The sequence below is a fragment of the Eschscholzia californica genome, unplaced genomic scaffold, assembly GCF_041429995.1.
Source record: "Eschscholzia californica isolate CP2 unplaced genomic scaffold, dmEscCali1.0.p SCAF_5, whole genome shotgun sequence".
NCBI lineage: Eukaryota > Viridiplantae > Streptophyta > Magnoliopsida > Ranunculales > Papaveraceae > Eschscholzia > Eschscholzia californica.
Window position 1 is genome coordinate 35,594,455 of NW_028238472.1, and position 17,102 is coordinate 35,611,556.

At 36.4% G+C, this 17,102-nt stretch overlaps 1 protein-coding gene across 2 annotated transcripts; it reads left to right on the forward strand.

The window, feature by feature from the left end:
* The first annotated feature begins 8,898 nt into the window (after positions 1-8,898).
* LOC147538866 (mitochondrial-processing peptidase subunit alpha-like) lies at positions 8,899-14,646 on the forward strand. Of its 2 annotated transcripts, none has more exons than XM_086639082.1 (13): positions 8,899-9,083; positions 9,484-9,684; positions 9,787-10,083; positions 10,201-10,368; positions 10,505-10,672; positions 10,786-10,866; positions 11,069-11,135; positions 11,475-11,572; positions 12,806-12,878; positions 12,980-13,050; positions 13,146-13,195; positions 13,837-13,949; positions 14,072-14,646. In XM_086639082.1, the coding sequence occupies exons 1-13, from the start codon at positions 9,045-9,047 to the stop codon at positions 14,122-14,124; spliced, it is 1,479 nt and encodes a 492-aa protein (XP_086495208.1). In that variant the 5' UTR covers positions 8,899-9,044; the 3' UTR covers positions 14,125-14,646. The 2 variants fall into 2 exon arrangements, with proteins under 2 accessions (XP_086495208.1, XP_086495209.1); XM_086639083.1 differs by having other exon boundaries at positions 8,969-9,344; positions 9,388-9,684.
* The last annotated feature ends 2,456 nt before the right edge of the window (positions 14,647-17,102 follow it).

Consider the following 17,102-nt stretch of genomic DNA (forward strand, 5'->3'; position numbering starts at 1 on the left):
ATGGAGGAACACTTCAGTCGGATTCAAAAGTAATGAGATTCGATGTCATTACTTAAGTAATGTGATTCAAAATGAGTTGATACAATTATTATCCGTTGAAGTCAGAGGTGCAATACTTACAAAAGTTAAAGAAGTTAAATATTTTTCAATTATATATGATTGTACACCTGATATGAATCACCAAGAACAAATCACAATGATTTCAAGATGTGCAGATATGAGTGCTACTCATGTGAAAGTGGAAGAATATTTCGTAAAATTTGCTAATGTGAATGATACATCTGGACTTGGATTGTTGGAACAACTACAAACAACCTTAAAGAGTTTGGGTATTGAGATTGATGATGTGGGGGAACAAGTATATGATAATGGTTCGAATGTGAAAGGGTGCACACAAAGAGTACATAAACAACATTTGGATATAAATCCAAAAGCATTTTACACCCCTTGTGGTAGTCATTGTCTTAATTTGACTCTTTGTGATATAGCAAACTGTCATGGTAAGGCTAAGGACTTCTTTGGAGTAGTACAACGACTTTATCCTTTATTCGAGAATTCTACAAAGCGATGGCAGATTTAAAAGAGAATCTAAATGAGTTACTCTGAAACAACTATTAACCACACGTTGCGAAAGTCGTGTTGAAAGTTTTAAATCGATTATATCGCAACCTTTACAAATTAGAGAAGCTTTACTTCAATTAGCAGAAAGTGATAACGAGGCAACAACAAGAAGTGAAGCATAATCTATTGCATAACACGAGCTTGGTGATTTCGAGTTTTTATTAGGCATTTGTATTTGGTATAGGATATTGGTGCTGGTCAACAAATGTTTGCAATCAAAGGATATTCACATAGACGTTGTTGTTACAACTGTAAAAGGTTTATTACTTCGACCAAGAAGTATAGAGAAACTGGGTTTGAAAAGGCTATGATCGATGGTACGAGAATGGCTAATAGTTGGATGTTGATTTAGTGATTCCCGTGAGGCGTGTAAATTGTCGAAAAACACATTTTCATGAGACCGGTGAGAGATCATCGCGAATAATTCCGCAATTTGGTGAGGAATATTTCAAAGTTCAGCATTTCATTTTATTAGTTGATCGAGCTATATTGGTTTATTGGAAAGAAGGTTTGAACAATATCAAGAATATGATAAAATGTTTGTGTTTTTGTTGAGACCGAAAAAGTTAAGTGGATGCATGACGAAGAATTAAAAGCTTCTTGTGAGAATCTTGCAAATAGTCTAAGAAAATATGATCATTTTAACGTTGAAGGGGACGAATTATTTGTAGAGTTAAAACTCGTGCAAGATATTTTGCCAACTGAGATTACAAAAGCCAGGAGGTATTGAATTTCTTGAAGAAAATGAATTTGTTACCAGATGTTAGTATTGCGTATAGGATTTTGTTGTCTATACCAATAACGGTTTCATCAACATAAAAAAGCTTCTCAAAATTAGGGCTCCAACCTTTTTTTTTTGTATAAATGGGGCTCCAACCTTCTCATCCTTTAATGGTTGATACTCTCCTAAACAGTTCCTAATTATAACTCTAGATCGGCTAACAATACTTATTTGTCTTCTACACTTTCATTCACAACTAAATCTGGTTTAAAAATGGATTCGGTTCTCTCTCTTTCTCTTTTTCAGATAGGGTTTACAAACTAAATCTGGGTCGTCCAAGGTTGAAAAAAATAAAGAGAAATGCTATAGTGCGACCAAATAGGAGGGAACAACCAGTTTTTTTATGGATTGTCTGTTGGACCGTCCTGTCCATGTGGAGAAGACGCCAACAGACTTTCCACATAAGCGGGTCACTTTTTTTTAACCAAAAGGGACTGGAGAGAGCTGCTAGTTGTCTCTCTCTCTCTTTCTCTCTTACCCGTTCTTTTCCTTCTCTAGCTAGTCTCTCGCACCTTCTTCAATCATTACCTGCAACGTTCTCTCCCTGTGCAGTATCTTCAAGGTTGAACTTGATTTACATATTTTGATCGTATCAACCCCTTTAAAATTATGAGATGGATTAAATTGTCTATAACTGCAGATTGTTATCACGGTTTATTCAAAAAGTTGAATCACTGTTTTCTCAGACCATTATGGTGCTTTTACGGGGAGAGTAGTAGAAATAGAGTACTATGCGTCTATCCTAACCCTATGCCCGGTCTAGAGAGAGAAAATAATTTCAGACTGAAGTTGTAACAGTAACTAATAATGAGAGACAAAGAAAGAGACAGGGAAAAGGAGATTCTTTACTAGCGTCTTTATGGTCTTCTCAGGTGGAGGAGTTCAATTGATTTCAACCTAGTCCTACTGTCCTACGTACTAGAGAGATAAAACAAATAGATAAACAAGAGGTGGTTACAATTATGCTGCCTCTCTCTCTCTCTAGGGTTCCAAACCTCTGTTCAAATCAATCAAGATGAAGCAAAGAATGAAATCAAAAGCAAATGATTCAATGAAGAAGAAAACAACATGAAGTAAAGAAGAAATCTATCATATTTGGAAATGATTCAAATCTCCCATATTTTTTCAGTCATTTATGGATGGATTTGGTCGAAATCTCGAAAACTGCGGCCGAAATCTTGCAAGAAATATATGTAAGTTGAATTTCGTGTAGGTTGTTTTCAAAACCGAAAAATTCCGACCATTTCATTCGACATTTTTCGACATTTTATTACTTGCTTATAAGAGATCTATCAATATAGATTGGATCGAATGATCAGAATAATAGACAATTTTCTTTCGAATTTACACTCGATATTTACAAAACAGAGAAAAGCATGATAGTACTTGGCACGTGTATTCAGAAGATGTCGATAAAGTATTTTGTTTTTGTTGTAAAATACTTAAAACGAGGTCTTTGAAAACTCAATTAGCAAATGACGGTTACGAAGATAGGCAACACCTTGGTGTGAGACTTACAGACCACGAGATTACCGCTCCAAATATTGCCAACATGACTACATGGATTGAGACGCAAATTAGATTGGAAAAAAGTAAGACAATTGATAAAACTATGCAAGAATGTATTAAAAAGGAAAAAGAACAAAGGAGATTATTGTTACGAAGATTAATTTCAATTGTGAAATATCTTTCCAAGTACAATTTGGCTTTTCGTGGAAGAAAACACAAAATTGGGCAGGAAACCAATGGAAACTTTGTTGGGTTCGTTGAGATGTTACCAGAACATGACCCAATTATGGAGGAACATCTCAGTCGGATTTAAAAGTAATGAGATTCGATGTCATTACTCAAGTAATGTGATTCAAAATGAGTTGATACAATTATTATCCGTTGAAGTCAGAGGTGCAATACTTACAAAAGTTAAAGAATCTATATATTTTTCAATTATACTTGATTGTACACCTGATATGAATCACCAAGAACAATTGACAATGATTTTAAGATGTGCAGATATGACTGCTACTCATGTGAAAGTGGAAGAATATTTCGTAAAATTTGCTAATGTGAATGACACATCTGGACTTGGATTGTTCGAACAACTACAAACAACATTAAAGAGTTTGGGTATTGAGATTGATGATGTGAGGGGACAAGGATATGATAATGCTTCCAAGTTGAAAGGATGCACACAAAGAGTACATAAACAACTTTCGGATGTAAATCCAAGAGCATTTTACACCCCTTGTGGTAGTCATTGTCTTAATTTGACTCTTTGTGATATAGCAAACTGTCATGGTAAGGCTAAGGACTTCTTTGGAGTAGTACAACGACTTTATCCTTTATTCGCGAATTCTACAAAGCGATGGCAGATTTAAAAGGGAATCTAAATGAGTTACTCTGAAACAACTATTAACCACACGTTGCGAAACTCGTGTTGAAAGTGTTAAAACGATTATATCGCAACCTCTACAAATTAGAGAAGCTTTACTTCAATTGGCAGAAAGTGATAACGAGGCAACAACAATAAGTGAAGCACAATCTATTGCATAACACGAGCTTGGTGATTTCGAGTTTTTATTAGGCATCTGTATTTGGTATAGGATATTGGTGTTGGTTAATAAGGGCAACAAATGTTTGCAATCAAAGGATATTCACATAGACGTTGTTGTTACAACTGTAAAAGGCTTAATTACTTCGTTCAAGAAGTATAGAGAAACTTGGTTTGAAAAGGCTATGATCGATGGTACGAGAATGGCTAATAGTTGGATGTTGATTTAGTGATTCCCGTGAGGCGTGTCGAAAAAGACATTTTCAGGAGACCCGTGAGAGATCATCGCAAATAATTCCGCCATTTGGTGAGGAATATTTCAAAGTTAAGTATTTCATTTTATTAGTTGATCGAGCTATATTGGTTTATTGGAAAGAAGGTTTGAACAATATCAAGAATATGATAAAATGTTTGTGTTTTTGTTGAGACCGAAAAAGTTAAGTGGATACATGACGAAGAATTAAAGCTTCTTGTGAGAATCTTGCAAATAGTCTAAGAAAATATGATCATTTAACGTTGAAGGGGACGAATTATTTGTAGAGTTAAAACTTGTGCAAGATGTTTTGCCAACTGAGATTACAAAAGCCATGAGGTATTGAATTTCTTGAAGAAAGTGAATTTTTTACCAGCTGTTAGTATTGCCTATAGGATTTTGTTGCCTATACCAGTAACGGTTTCATCAACAGAAAGAAGCTTCTCAAAATTAGTAATTTTTAAATTCATACTTCAGATCGACTATGTTACAAGAAAGACTAAATGGGTTACCTTTGCTCATTATAGAGAGTGGATTTTTGGACAAGAACAGTTTTGAAGATTTGATAGATCAATTTGCTTGAAAAAATGCAAGAAACTTTTTTTCAAGTAAAGAAGTTGCAGTAAATCACAGGATTACAGAGTTGAATAGATGATGAAGATACGAAGTCCGGGGTTTTAAAGTTTATGTCAACACTATCAACCAGCGTGGCAACCAAGGGTTGACAATTATCGATGTTTAAACACATAATCCCCCACATTTTATTTTTTCCCCTCCTTGTGTGTCAGTGTTGCCTAGTGGTGGGAAAAAGATCCGGAAGACTGATACCCGATCCGTTCGACCGAGACAAAAAGTGCCTATGGGCACCCGATTAGTGTTGTTAAAAAGGCCAGGCCGGCCCGGGTTGGGCCCGGGACCGGCCCGTTCCGTACAGGCCCGGCCCGGCCTGGCCCGTACGGAAAACGGGCCTTGCCAACCCGGGTTCTATTCCGGGCCCGGGCTGGGCCTATGGTTTGGGCCCGACCCGCCAAAACCTTTTTTTTTTTTTCATGCCTTATTTTAGAAATTTAGATAATTTGAAAACATTCCTTTTCGAAAAGATCTATCCAACAAAATCGTTCCTAAAAGATTCATTTCCATAAAATATTTTCGAAAAATCTTTCCTAACTTGTTAATTTATCTATTTAAATCATCCTCTATATTATTTCCAAAATGTAATTTCTAAAATCACTTTCACGAAATCTTTTCAAAAATCTTTCTTAAACTTGTTAACCTATTTATGTAAATCATTTTCTATTTATATAAATCATCCTCTACTAATTAGTTTCAAAATATAATTTCTAAAATCATTTCCCAAAAATCTTTTCACAGAATCTTTCCTAAACTTATTAATTTATTTATGTAAGTCACCCTCTATTAATTATTTCCAAAAAGTAATTTCATAAATCAATTCAAAAAACTCTTTCTGAAAATCTTTTCTATACTTATTTATGAAAATTATATCCTATTAACTAATAACTATTCCTAAAATCTTTCCAAAAGTCATTTCTAAATCATGTCATTATTTATAGAAAATCCTTTTTAAAGTTTTAATTTTTTATATTCAAAATAAACAATAGATTTGTATTTTTTTAATTTAAATTTTGGTTTTTCAAAAAAAAAAAAATATATATATATATATATATATTATAGAAAATCCGGGCTGGCCCGGCCCGGCCCGGGTTCAACCCGGCCCGGCCAGGCCTGGGTCTATACCCAGTCCCGGGCTGGGCCCTTGTATAGCCAACCCGGGTTGAGCCCGGCCCGGGAAACTTTCAACCCGGGTTGGCTAGGCCCGGCCCGGTTACTAGCCCGGCCTGGACAGGCCCGGGCCGGGCCGGCCCGACCCGGCCTTTTAAGCATCACTACACCCGATGGTCATAGTCAGTGCCCGACTTATTAGTCTCAGTATACTGATTATAAAAAGTCAGAGTTTTGACTATCACTCGTACTGTTATGAAGTTCAGAACAATGATAAACTTATAATCTAACAAATTAAATTAACAAGTGATAGAAATTAATGAAACACAGAGGCGAGTTTGTCGCTCTTTCCTTAAGACAATAGTCGCACTGTATTTTGAACCAACAGTAATAAGATTTGCCTCCCAGGACACTGTCTTACCTTTCTGACCTGAAGGTTCTTTCTGATCGGAAATCGGGCGAAATCTTGCAAGCAATACAAACCTTTCTTAATTCTTTCTCTGGATATCTTTTACTTCGAAGTGAATTTTTTCAGTCTGACTTACAAGTCTTTTATAGAATAAGAACAATCGCCATGGTTGTTGGGCGAACAGTAATGACTGTTGAGTCTAATCGACTTTGGTCAGTCAACGAGACTCTTCTAGTCCGTTAGATTGTGATCCGTGTGATCACTACCAGAATAAATATCGTCCTTTGGACAGGGTCGTGGCTGACAATTTTGGGGCCCAGTGCCAAATTTCAATCAGGGTCAAATAAACGTTATAATAAATAACTGATGAACCCAAATGAACGGTGTTGCTCTATGATTGTCCTAACCAAATTAACGTCTCCTAATTTGTATAGGATTTTTAGAGTTTCGATTTTTTTTAACGCAATTTGTAATTAAGGTTAGAAAGATAGGTTGATAAAGAAAAATTATAAAACTAAGGTTTGAAATGAACATTGTAAAAAAAAATGAAAAAAGTGGAAGGAGCTTATAGATAGAGTTGGTTGTTTACAACTTAAAAAAATGAAAAGAAAGCGTTCAATGGGAGTCGAACCCGTGACCTATAGAGCACAAACCGTTAGATTGTGATCCGTGTGATCACTACCAGAATAAATATCGTCCTTTGGACAGGGTCGTGGCTGACAATTTTGGGGCCCAGTGCCAAATTTCAATCGGGGTCAAATAAACGTTATAATAAATAACTGATGAACCCAAATGAACGGTGTTGCTCTATGATTGTCCTAACCAAATTAAAGTCTCCTAATTTATATAGGATTTTTAGAGTTTCGATTTTTTTAACGCAATTTGTAATTAAGGTTAGAAAGATAGGTTGACAGAGAAAAATTATAAAACTAAGGAGCTTATAGATAGAGTTGGTTGTTTACAACTTAAAAAATTGAAAAGAAAGCGTTCAATGGGAGTCGAACCCGTGACCTATAGAGCACAAACCACGAGACTTACCAACTGAGCTATAGTTCTTTGTTGTCTTGTTAGTCTTGTTTCAATATATAGTTATATTTGTTAAACAAATGATATATAACAAACTCAATGGGCTCTGACTTTGGATTACATTTGATGTACCTAAAAAGATAAAGGCTCTGACGCTCCTAGCGACGATGCGCGAAGTGCGTGCGGGCGCCTCTAAAGCGCCCAATCCACCCATTCCCCCATGCACGAGTGCCATTTGCGTGGTGCAAACCACGCAAAGCACTATATCACGTCTCACGTAATACCCAAGCATGAGTGAGTAATTACTTATAAGCCTTTATGATTTTGTTTCAGTACTAGATGTGAAACTAACTATAATTAGCTCCCAACACGCACGATATAGCTCCGATGTCAAATATTAATATCTTATTCATATAAAACATGTTTTATGCAAATATTTAGTCGAAATTCAAGCCCTCGACGACATGTATTCCACGATATCTGTTTCAAGCCATTTCAAGGAGTAAACCCACTCAAATATGCAAAAAGCTTCCTTTGTGTTTCTAGGTCAGATTCTAACACGACCGACCTGAAGGAATTGATGGACGGTCACGGTCAAAATTCTATGTCGGCATACCGCCTGCTAACCGAGCGACTAATATGGCCCGTCCATATACCCGACCGGTACTAGTGATCGAATGAATCCATCCTCATTTTTAGAGGTTATAGACCGTAGGAATTTATAGACTTATGATGATCGTTGGATATAGAAGACCAAAACGACCCCAAAACCCAACTCTTTATAAACATCCCCTAAGTAACCCTAATTCTCTTTACTTCCAAGGTTCAAGTAAGTAAGTAATTCGAGAGTCCTGACCTGAACGGTCGGCTACAAATCTTGAGACTATCTTCTCTCTGATTTCTCTCTCCATTTATATCGTTCTCTCTCTAAATCTTTTCATCCATTTGAAGTTTTGCATCGAGCATCATACTACGAAAGGTCTGTATAACTTTATTTTATATTTTTCTCTATATCTTTAGTCTTTACTGGTTGGATTCAAACTTACTGGTTTCATTCATACTTATATACTAGTTCGATTCATATTTTTTGTTTGAGAGTTGCTTCACGTGGATGAAAATGAAGTTATAGATTTCTGTAAACTGTTATTGGAAAGTCCGAACCGAGGCCGACCGGTTTCCGACTGACCCGATAAAATAAACGGTCTTAGACGGTCAATAAACAAACAATTCTTGAAAGTGACGCCCCGAACAAATAAGTGGTCACCAACATTTAATGTCTGAGTCGACCGACCCGATGAAGTTATAGCCCGATATCAACCGGCCCGGACCGATTCCCGTCCCTAAATTGTCGCCAAACGAAGGCAGCCAGCTATGTCCATAAAGTGGTGGTGCTTACAGAAAATTAACTCCTCGCCTTCACGATTTGATGGCCCATTCACCCTCAAGCCTAACTTGCTCATTCTCACGTGAATGTAGTAAAATGTCATACGTGTAAGATGCTGATTAGCCAATACTCTCACGTGCGTATATATACACAGTACCCAATTCAGCACAAACATATGCTTCTCTTCCATCTCCGATTTATCCCTTAGACCTCGACCTGCAAGAGAATAGAGAGAGAGAGAGAGAGAAGTCGTAATTTTCTAGGGCTTTCTCGAAATCAAACATGTACAGAACTGCAGCATCGCGACTTAACCCTATCAAGGTTAGTATTACCAATCTCTCAAACATCATCATCATCATCAAAATACTCAGATTCTATCTAATCTTAATCCTGATTGACCCCATTTTATTGGGGCAATCTGTAACCCACCTATCAAATGATTGATTAATTGATCTTGTTGCTAATTTGGGTCAAGGGTTTTTTTTTTAATCACCTAATGTTTTCGCTCATCTTTTCTTATAGATCTGTTTGTAGTCTGTTGTTTTTTCCTTGCTTCAATGTTTAGTTAGGTCAATAAGATTGGTTTCCTCTACGCCCACTTTGTTCGTATGTCATGATCAAACAGATTAGATGTTTTTCTTTTGATTTACTTTAATTGAGATTATCAGATTGAACAATTATATTTGGAATTGATAAGTTTTTGGTCATTACTCTTATGTAGGATCGAGTGGGAAATAGGGTTGCGATTTCGAGGAGTATATTTGGTTGGTTAACTGGAAACAAATCAAACTCTCTCCCACCCCTTGATTTCCCACTTCAAGGAGTTACCCTTCCACCTCCTTTACCTGATTATGTAGAACCAGCAAAGACCAAGATCACAACTTTACCTAATGGTATCAAAATTGCCTCCGAGACATCCCCGGTATGTATGTTGTACTTTCGCTCGTCAGCATTACTCATTTTCGTTTACTGTTAAGAAGAAAAACTCAATAAGTGATATTTTTTGGGTTGGTGGGTGGATCAGAACCCTGCTGCATCGATAGGGTTATACATCGATTGTGGTTCCATTTACGAGAACCCGAATTCTTATGGGGCTTCACACCTGTTGGAACGAATGGCATTCAAAAGCACTACAAACCGAAGCAATTTACGTGTTGTGAGAGAAGTAGAAGCAATTGGAGGTAATGTAACAGCTTCAGCTTCACGAGAGCAGATGGGGTATACTTATGATGCTCTGAAGACTTACATTCCTCAAATGGTGGAATTGCTTGTTGACTCTGTGAGAAACCCTGCATTCTTGGATTGGGAGGTCAATGAACAGGTATTCTTTAATCTTGTATTGGAATTGGATTTTCTGTTGTTATTGCGTTTGACCCTTTTAAGACATTGTAAATCTCTTGTTGCGTTTCCATGAAATGTCATTTTTACGTTGATACAGCTCCAGAAGGTGCAAGCAGAGATAGCAGAAATTAATAACAACCCTCAGGGATTGCTTATGGAGGCACTCCATTCTGCTGGATATGCTGGTGCATTAGCAAATCCTCTATTGGCTTCAGAAACTTCTATTAGCAGGCTGAACAGTACGATTCTTGAGGAGTTTGTTATTGTAAGTAAAAAACTAAAAATAAAGTAAACAATGATCTTTTATATTTTTAGCCTTTGCATTACTGTTAGTATTTTATCCTTCGTTAGGTTACGTTCTTTATGTGCATCTCCAACTAATGTTTGTTTCAATATTTCAGGAAAATTATACTGCTCCACGAATGGTACTTGCGGCATCTGGAGTTGAACATGAGGAATTACTTTCTTTTGCAAAACCACTCTTGGAGGACCTCTCCGGGGCTCCTAGTTCTACCGTTCCAAAGTCTCAGTATGTTGGAGGTGATTTCCGCTGTCAAGCTGCTTCACCGGTGCGTATTGAACACATTCATCCTGACCTGTGTTCTGATAATCATCCATGTTATTCTTCGAATAGTTAAGCTGTTTTCTGAGAGGTTCTCTCATTTGCTTTTACGAGGTCCAGGCAACCCATGTTGCACTTGCTTTTGAAGTTCCTGGAGGCTGGCATAAGGAGAAAGATGCCATGACGGTGACTGTACTTCAGGTCTTTCATTTGCTTTCTGAATTTCATTGACTTTTTTTAGAATAATTTGAATTAATAGAACGGGAAAAGATAATTTACAAAGATTTCAAAACCCCTAGTAGGGGAAAGGAAAAAAGATTAAGAAAATTGTGATAATATCTCTTCTATGTTTTTCCTTTTTCCTGCCGTTGACGGGAATCATAATCTGGTCATCTTTGTCCAGATGCTAATGGGAGGAGGAGGATCCTTCTCAGCTGGTGGACCTGGGAAAGGGATGTACTCACGATTATGTAAGTCTTATTGCACAAATGTTTGATATATGATATTAATACTAATGTGATGTATAGTATTAGTCAACTGACTAAGCTAGATGCATTCTTTGGAAAATAGGCAGATTTAAGTTTTGTGGCTTTCTTTTTGTATTCCTTCCTTTCCTATCCTTCTATCCTTTCTACACGATGTGTTCTTACCTTTAATGAGTCCATTAATGTAGAGTTTGATGTTTCTTTTAAATGAATCCATTAATGTAAAGTTTCAAAAAAAAATCCATTAATGTACTGCAGTATGTCTAATGTCCAATTGTTATGTAGAGTTTGATGTTTCTTTTAAATGAATTGAAATATGAACAGACACCCGCATTCTAAACGAGTACCACCAAATTCAGTCATTTTCTGCATTCAGCAGCATCTACAATGACACTGGCCTCTTTGGAATCCATGCCACTACTGTAAGCTGCTTCGTTTACCCTTAACCATTTTATTAATTTGGCTCACTGTTTTGGAATGTTTGGTACTTGATTAGTTGATTCCTGAGTTTGTTTACCATCAAGTAGAAAACAGGAACAGATCTATTCTATTTTATTGTTACTTGTATTTTACGTTTCTTTCGGTTTCTCTTGTTTTTACCTAATTTGAAACTTTTTCCGGAATATTTAATTCTAATCATATGTTCAAGTTGAATGATTTACACTTAGCTCGACTGAAAAAATAGATTATTTATGTAGGAAACCTATGTGTAATAGATGTGCTGTAACTTAGATTTGTTGGAGACTGTCAGTAAAGGGTGATGTAACCAGTCCGTCAGCTTTGAGGCGTAAGACAACAACATCTGATGTGCCATCTATATACTTGAGTGCCTATTCCATATTTGGTTTCTGAAGTCCATTAAAAGAAACCTTTTTTGTTTTAAAGTTTATATTAACACCCCTATACTTACAAACCTTTGCCATAGCTTAGCTAGAATGAATCTAGTTCCAGCTAGAGTCAATTTTACAGTTCGGGGTAGTAATTCAGGAACTTCATATGGTAGATAGCATCAGATAAAGGGGAGGAATTCATTGCAGTACATGTACTTTATGTAGAAAGGCAAGAGTCAGCAAACCATCTTTTTTTGCGTTACCCGACAGCCATTTTGGGATTTAATTCGTTCTCCTTTTGACAATTGCTGGTGAACGAACAATTGGGATCTGCTTAACTTTACGAATAATTCAGGGATTGGCTCGGACTTGAGGACTAGCCTGAGGCAAGTCATGGCTGAGTCCTCGAGCCAACAAGAACCCGAGTTGTTCACATAGTTCGACCGATTGAGCCAGGATCCAAATTAAGTGACTCAGCGAGTTACACGGTAGTTTAAAGTTACCAACATACAAATAAATAGAAAGTTATATATAAGAGAGAGAAGAAAAAGAGGCTGCTACTTAGAGAACAGCTGTTGCGGGAAAGGTTAATTAAGTGCTGCACTCTCTGCACCATATCCTGGTATGGTTGCAGGTACAAGAGGACTACCAGTTTCTGCATTTGGTCCTGTGTGCTGAGCTTGTTTCTGCATTAGGACTTTCTGTTTTCTCTAGAAAATCCTGTCAGCATATTTGTTTTCAATATTATGATTTATCTTCTTATTATTGGTATCTTGGTCTGTAACGACCGTGTCAGCTGAGGATCTTCATCTTTTTATGTTATAGGGTTCTGAGTTTGTATCAAAAGCTGTTGATTTAGCAGCAAGAGAATTACTTGAAGTTGCAACTTCTGGGAAAGGTTTGTTGCTGGAACTTTAACTTATCTCTGAGTGTGAGCATTTTCTCTTAGATGTATTCTCACAATTGCTGTATGCTACTCCCTTTGTTCTTCTTATGCAGTAAGCCAGGTAGAGCTGGATCGGGCGAAGGAGTCAACAAAGTCTGCCGTTCTAATGAACTTGGAATCAAGGGTAAAAGCTTAAGTCAGAAGATAGTTTACATCATTAGAATTGAACTTCATCAAGTTAAGGATCGTGTTTGTCATTAACACTTGTTTGTTCTGCAGATGGTTGCATCAGAAGATATTGGACGCCAGGTCCTAACATTTGGAGAGAGGTACACTTTCGTGCAACTTTCCCAAGTTAGAACAAATCCAACTGGACTATATCTAATTATGGTTCTGACTCGTGCTCCATATAAATAGAACGAAGCAAGATAAACAAATCTTTTCTTCCTCTTCTTTTTTTCCTCAGAAATCGTTCGCTTTCTCTTTATTTTTGTGTTAGATACAAACTTATCTAAACCATAAAAAAAGGAAGATGAGGACCATGATATACGTAGCATGCCAATCACGTAAATGGGATAATGCTTATTACTTAATAGCTAATAACTCCCACTTGAAAGCTATTTCATCAAGCAGAATACTGTGGGATTTCTTAATTTGTGTAAATACTTTTGCATTTTCTACTACTTAGTAGCTTCTGAAGCATCCCTGAGCTATTTCTTGAAGAAACGCAATTGCTTTGGAAAAGCATGTCCTAATTAGTAAATTATTCATCAGAATAGCTACCCGAAACTCAGCCTAAATTAGTAACAGATGATCTATGTTTTGGCAATCAGTCCCAAAATCTTGGAACTGTTGAACCTCAAACATTTTGACTCGGCCCTTTTTATTCTTTCCAGGAAGCATGAATATCTAGGTAATATAAGGCGGATAATTACTTTTAGTACTTAAAATTAGGTATTGTTCTTTGCAGAAAACCTGTGGAGCATTTCTTGAAGGCTGTAGATGAAGTTACATTGAAGGATATAAGTTCCATAGCCAGTAAGATTGTGTCTTCTCCTCTCGCAATGGCATCATGGGGAGATGGTAATTACCTTATATAACTTAAATCCTGAACTTCCCTTTCTTTTTAACTTTGTTCAGTATCGAAACAAATGCAAGTTCTTAAGTCCCTGGATTAACTCTTCCATCTGATCTTCTTTTCGCAGTTGTAAATGTTCCTAGCTATGACTCTGTCAGCAGCAAGTTCCAAGCAAAATGAGTTCTCTTTTAAGGCTAGCTTTGATTATGCGGCAGGTCATATAACCTTTTGCAAACTTTGGAGATTACGCGTATATTTGTAGGCTTCCCAACTTAATTATCATTTGACGTGAAAAAGAAATAAGAACAAAAATTAGTGATCTTTGCCGTGTTAAGACGAAAAGAAAAAGGAAACAACTTTTGTTAGTTAGTAAGGTGGTTGCCACCAGTGTCTTTCTTGCAAATTTGTTCTAGTTTCTGTTTGTTTTTTCTGGTTTCACAAGGAAAGTAATTTTTATTTCTTCGTCGAAACGAAGAACTGTTGTTTAAAGGGATGATGCACATCGTGCACTGAATAAACCTCTCCTGTTGAGGAATTTTTTTTTTGATTCTTGACTGTTGGTTCATGGAGCAAGATTCAGATAAAGCATATGATGTTAAATAACTATTTGTTCTTTTCTGTGATTCTGATATGGATCCTTAAATTACTGTCTACAAAAGTTTGTTAACGAACTATATTTGCAGAAGAGGAATGTTTGTCAAACTATCATGGTCTCTTCAGAGCTCTTCGTACTTTTACATTCTCATTTACGTAGTTTTAGATAGAAGGAAATAATATGTTATATAAAATTTCCCATTGATAATTCACGGAGCTACTCTACATATTGCTATTAATGTATTTGGGGATTCGAGAAAAACGTTTGAAAATTAAAAAAGAAATTTGTTAATTTCAACTAATTTTACCGAAGTAATGGCTTAAGAACATATACCAAAAAATGGACTTAAGAATTGACACTTTTTGGGTTAATGAGTAATTCCAAAATTTGATCTTTATTTTTTGACATGGATTATGGCAGTGATAACATCCTGATGATATTAGGATTCAAGTCTTGAACACGAGGAATGAAGTATATAAACATGTAAGGATTATCAACTACATATCTAAAAGGTCTCGAAGGCCATCAAAATCTTTTTCTTTTTTAATCTTGTTGAAGGGAAAGACCGTCATGACTATTGACTAAGAATGTGTGTTTTTTAACATTTGCTAAGTGATAATAACTTGTTAAGTATTTACTAAGTATTATCATTTGTAATGAAATTTCATTTTCTTAAACTGTAACTATAATAACACTTGATTTATTTATTTATTTATCTATAAAAGTGCATGGCTTTGGTTTTTCGTATCGTTCTATGTGCTACAGGTGATGTAATTATCCATTTTACTTTTACGTGCAATTTAGATTTTGTTATTATTCTACTGATCTAATATCTTCTATCGCATTTATAATCTTCTAATCTGCCTCATATGGTCGACTTCGAAGAGAATACATGACGTGCTCAATCAAAATTAAACATCCAAAACTTGAAGAAAATACATCACTACCTCTCACTCTCCCTGTCACTCTTACTCCAGCGAAAAATGATCAAATGCCCGACCACGATCTCGACCAGGGTGTGCGGCCAAATTCTCTCTCTAAATCTCAGCCGGCCACATACCCCGGGCAGGATTAGACTGGGATTGTGGCTGGGCATAGCATTAGGTCTGCACTCCAACAGTCCAGCTGACCCACAAATATCAAATGGGCAAACAACTTTGTTGGTCTCTTCACGGGGGGCATAATGAGTATCAACCGTAAAGCCCTCTTAAGAAAGTAGGAAAAAACACCCCATATATATATATATATATGGGTCCCTCTTAAAGAAGAGAAAAAAAGTATCAGGAAGCCCAATTTCATGTTTTTTTTGTCAAAAAGACAACTTATCTTTTTGTCCTTTTAGGCCCCAAATATAGTTTGGAAATAGGCTTGAAGGACAATTCTAAAAGCACTCCCATTTCTAATGCCGAAATTGCCCTTGGAATCTTAGCTTGCGAAGCTTTGCAAACTGGTTTGCAGTGCTTTGCAATCTGATTTACAGAGCTTTGCAAACTGGTTTGCAATCTGATTTACAGAGCTTTGCAAACTGGTTTGCAGAGCTTTGCAATCCCGTTTGCATTGCTTCGCAATCTGGTTTGCCTTGCAATGACTTTGCACACACTTTGCAATCTGGTTTGTAGAGCTTTGCAAACTAGTTTGCACTACTTTGCAATTTGATTTGTCTTGCAAAGCTTTGCAAACTGGTTTGCACTCTCGTTTGCAAACTAATTTGCACTCTCGTTTGCAAACTAATTTGCACTCTCGTTTGCAAACTGGTTTGCAATCTAGTTTGCAATAAGGTCAGTTTCGTCTTTTCCCTTTATTAGATTATTTACAAAAATGCCATAGGGAGCTGAAGCCTATAAAAAGTTGATAAATCCTTTTTAACCAAAACTCAAATTTTTTAGGGAGTTTTGGTTAAATTTCCCAAAAAAGTAACCCTAATCCCAATAAAGGTACTTTAATTAAAAATAGGGGTTTTCATAAAAAATGGACAAAACCATTCCTAAATCAATTTCTCTGCTGTCTTCTTCAGCCAACTTTTACTCTCGGGGTTTTCAACAAGTTTTCACTTGGTGGGTTTCTTCAAAAAGTTTTTTCTCCTTCTTCAATCAGCCGATCAAATCTCTCTCTTTCTCTCTCCCTATATATATATACACTGTGAGGTTTCTTCAAAAAGTTTTTTGCCCTTATCTCATACTCCGATTGCTGTAATTACTTATGTCAAACTACTGATTTTGCTCTAATGTTGCCCTAGATTTTAAGGTGATGATTAATGATTTATAGTGATTACTCAGGTTTGATTTTGCCCTAGATTGTTAGTGATTACTGAGTTAAATACAACAATCTGACCTAAGTACTCATCACCTAAGTAATCTAACCTAACTATTTGGTCGAAATCAACTTTAAAAATCACTGAAGTATCTATGACAGTAGAAACTAGGGAAAAATTTTCCCACAAGAGAGAGAGGGACAGAGAACCTGGAAAACATACAATGAGAGAGATCTAATCTGTTGTGATGAAGGAACCTACTGATTCTCTCACCTTGGATGAAGAAGAAAACCCCAGTTGGGAAGGAAGGAC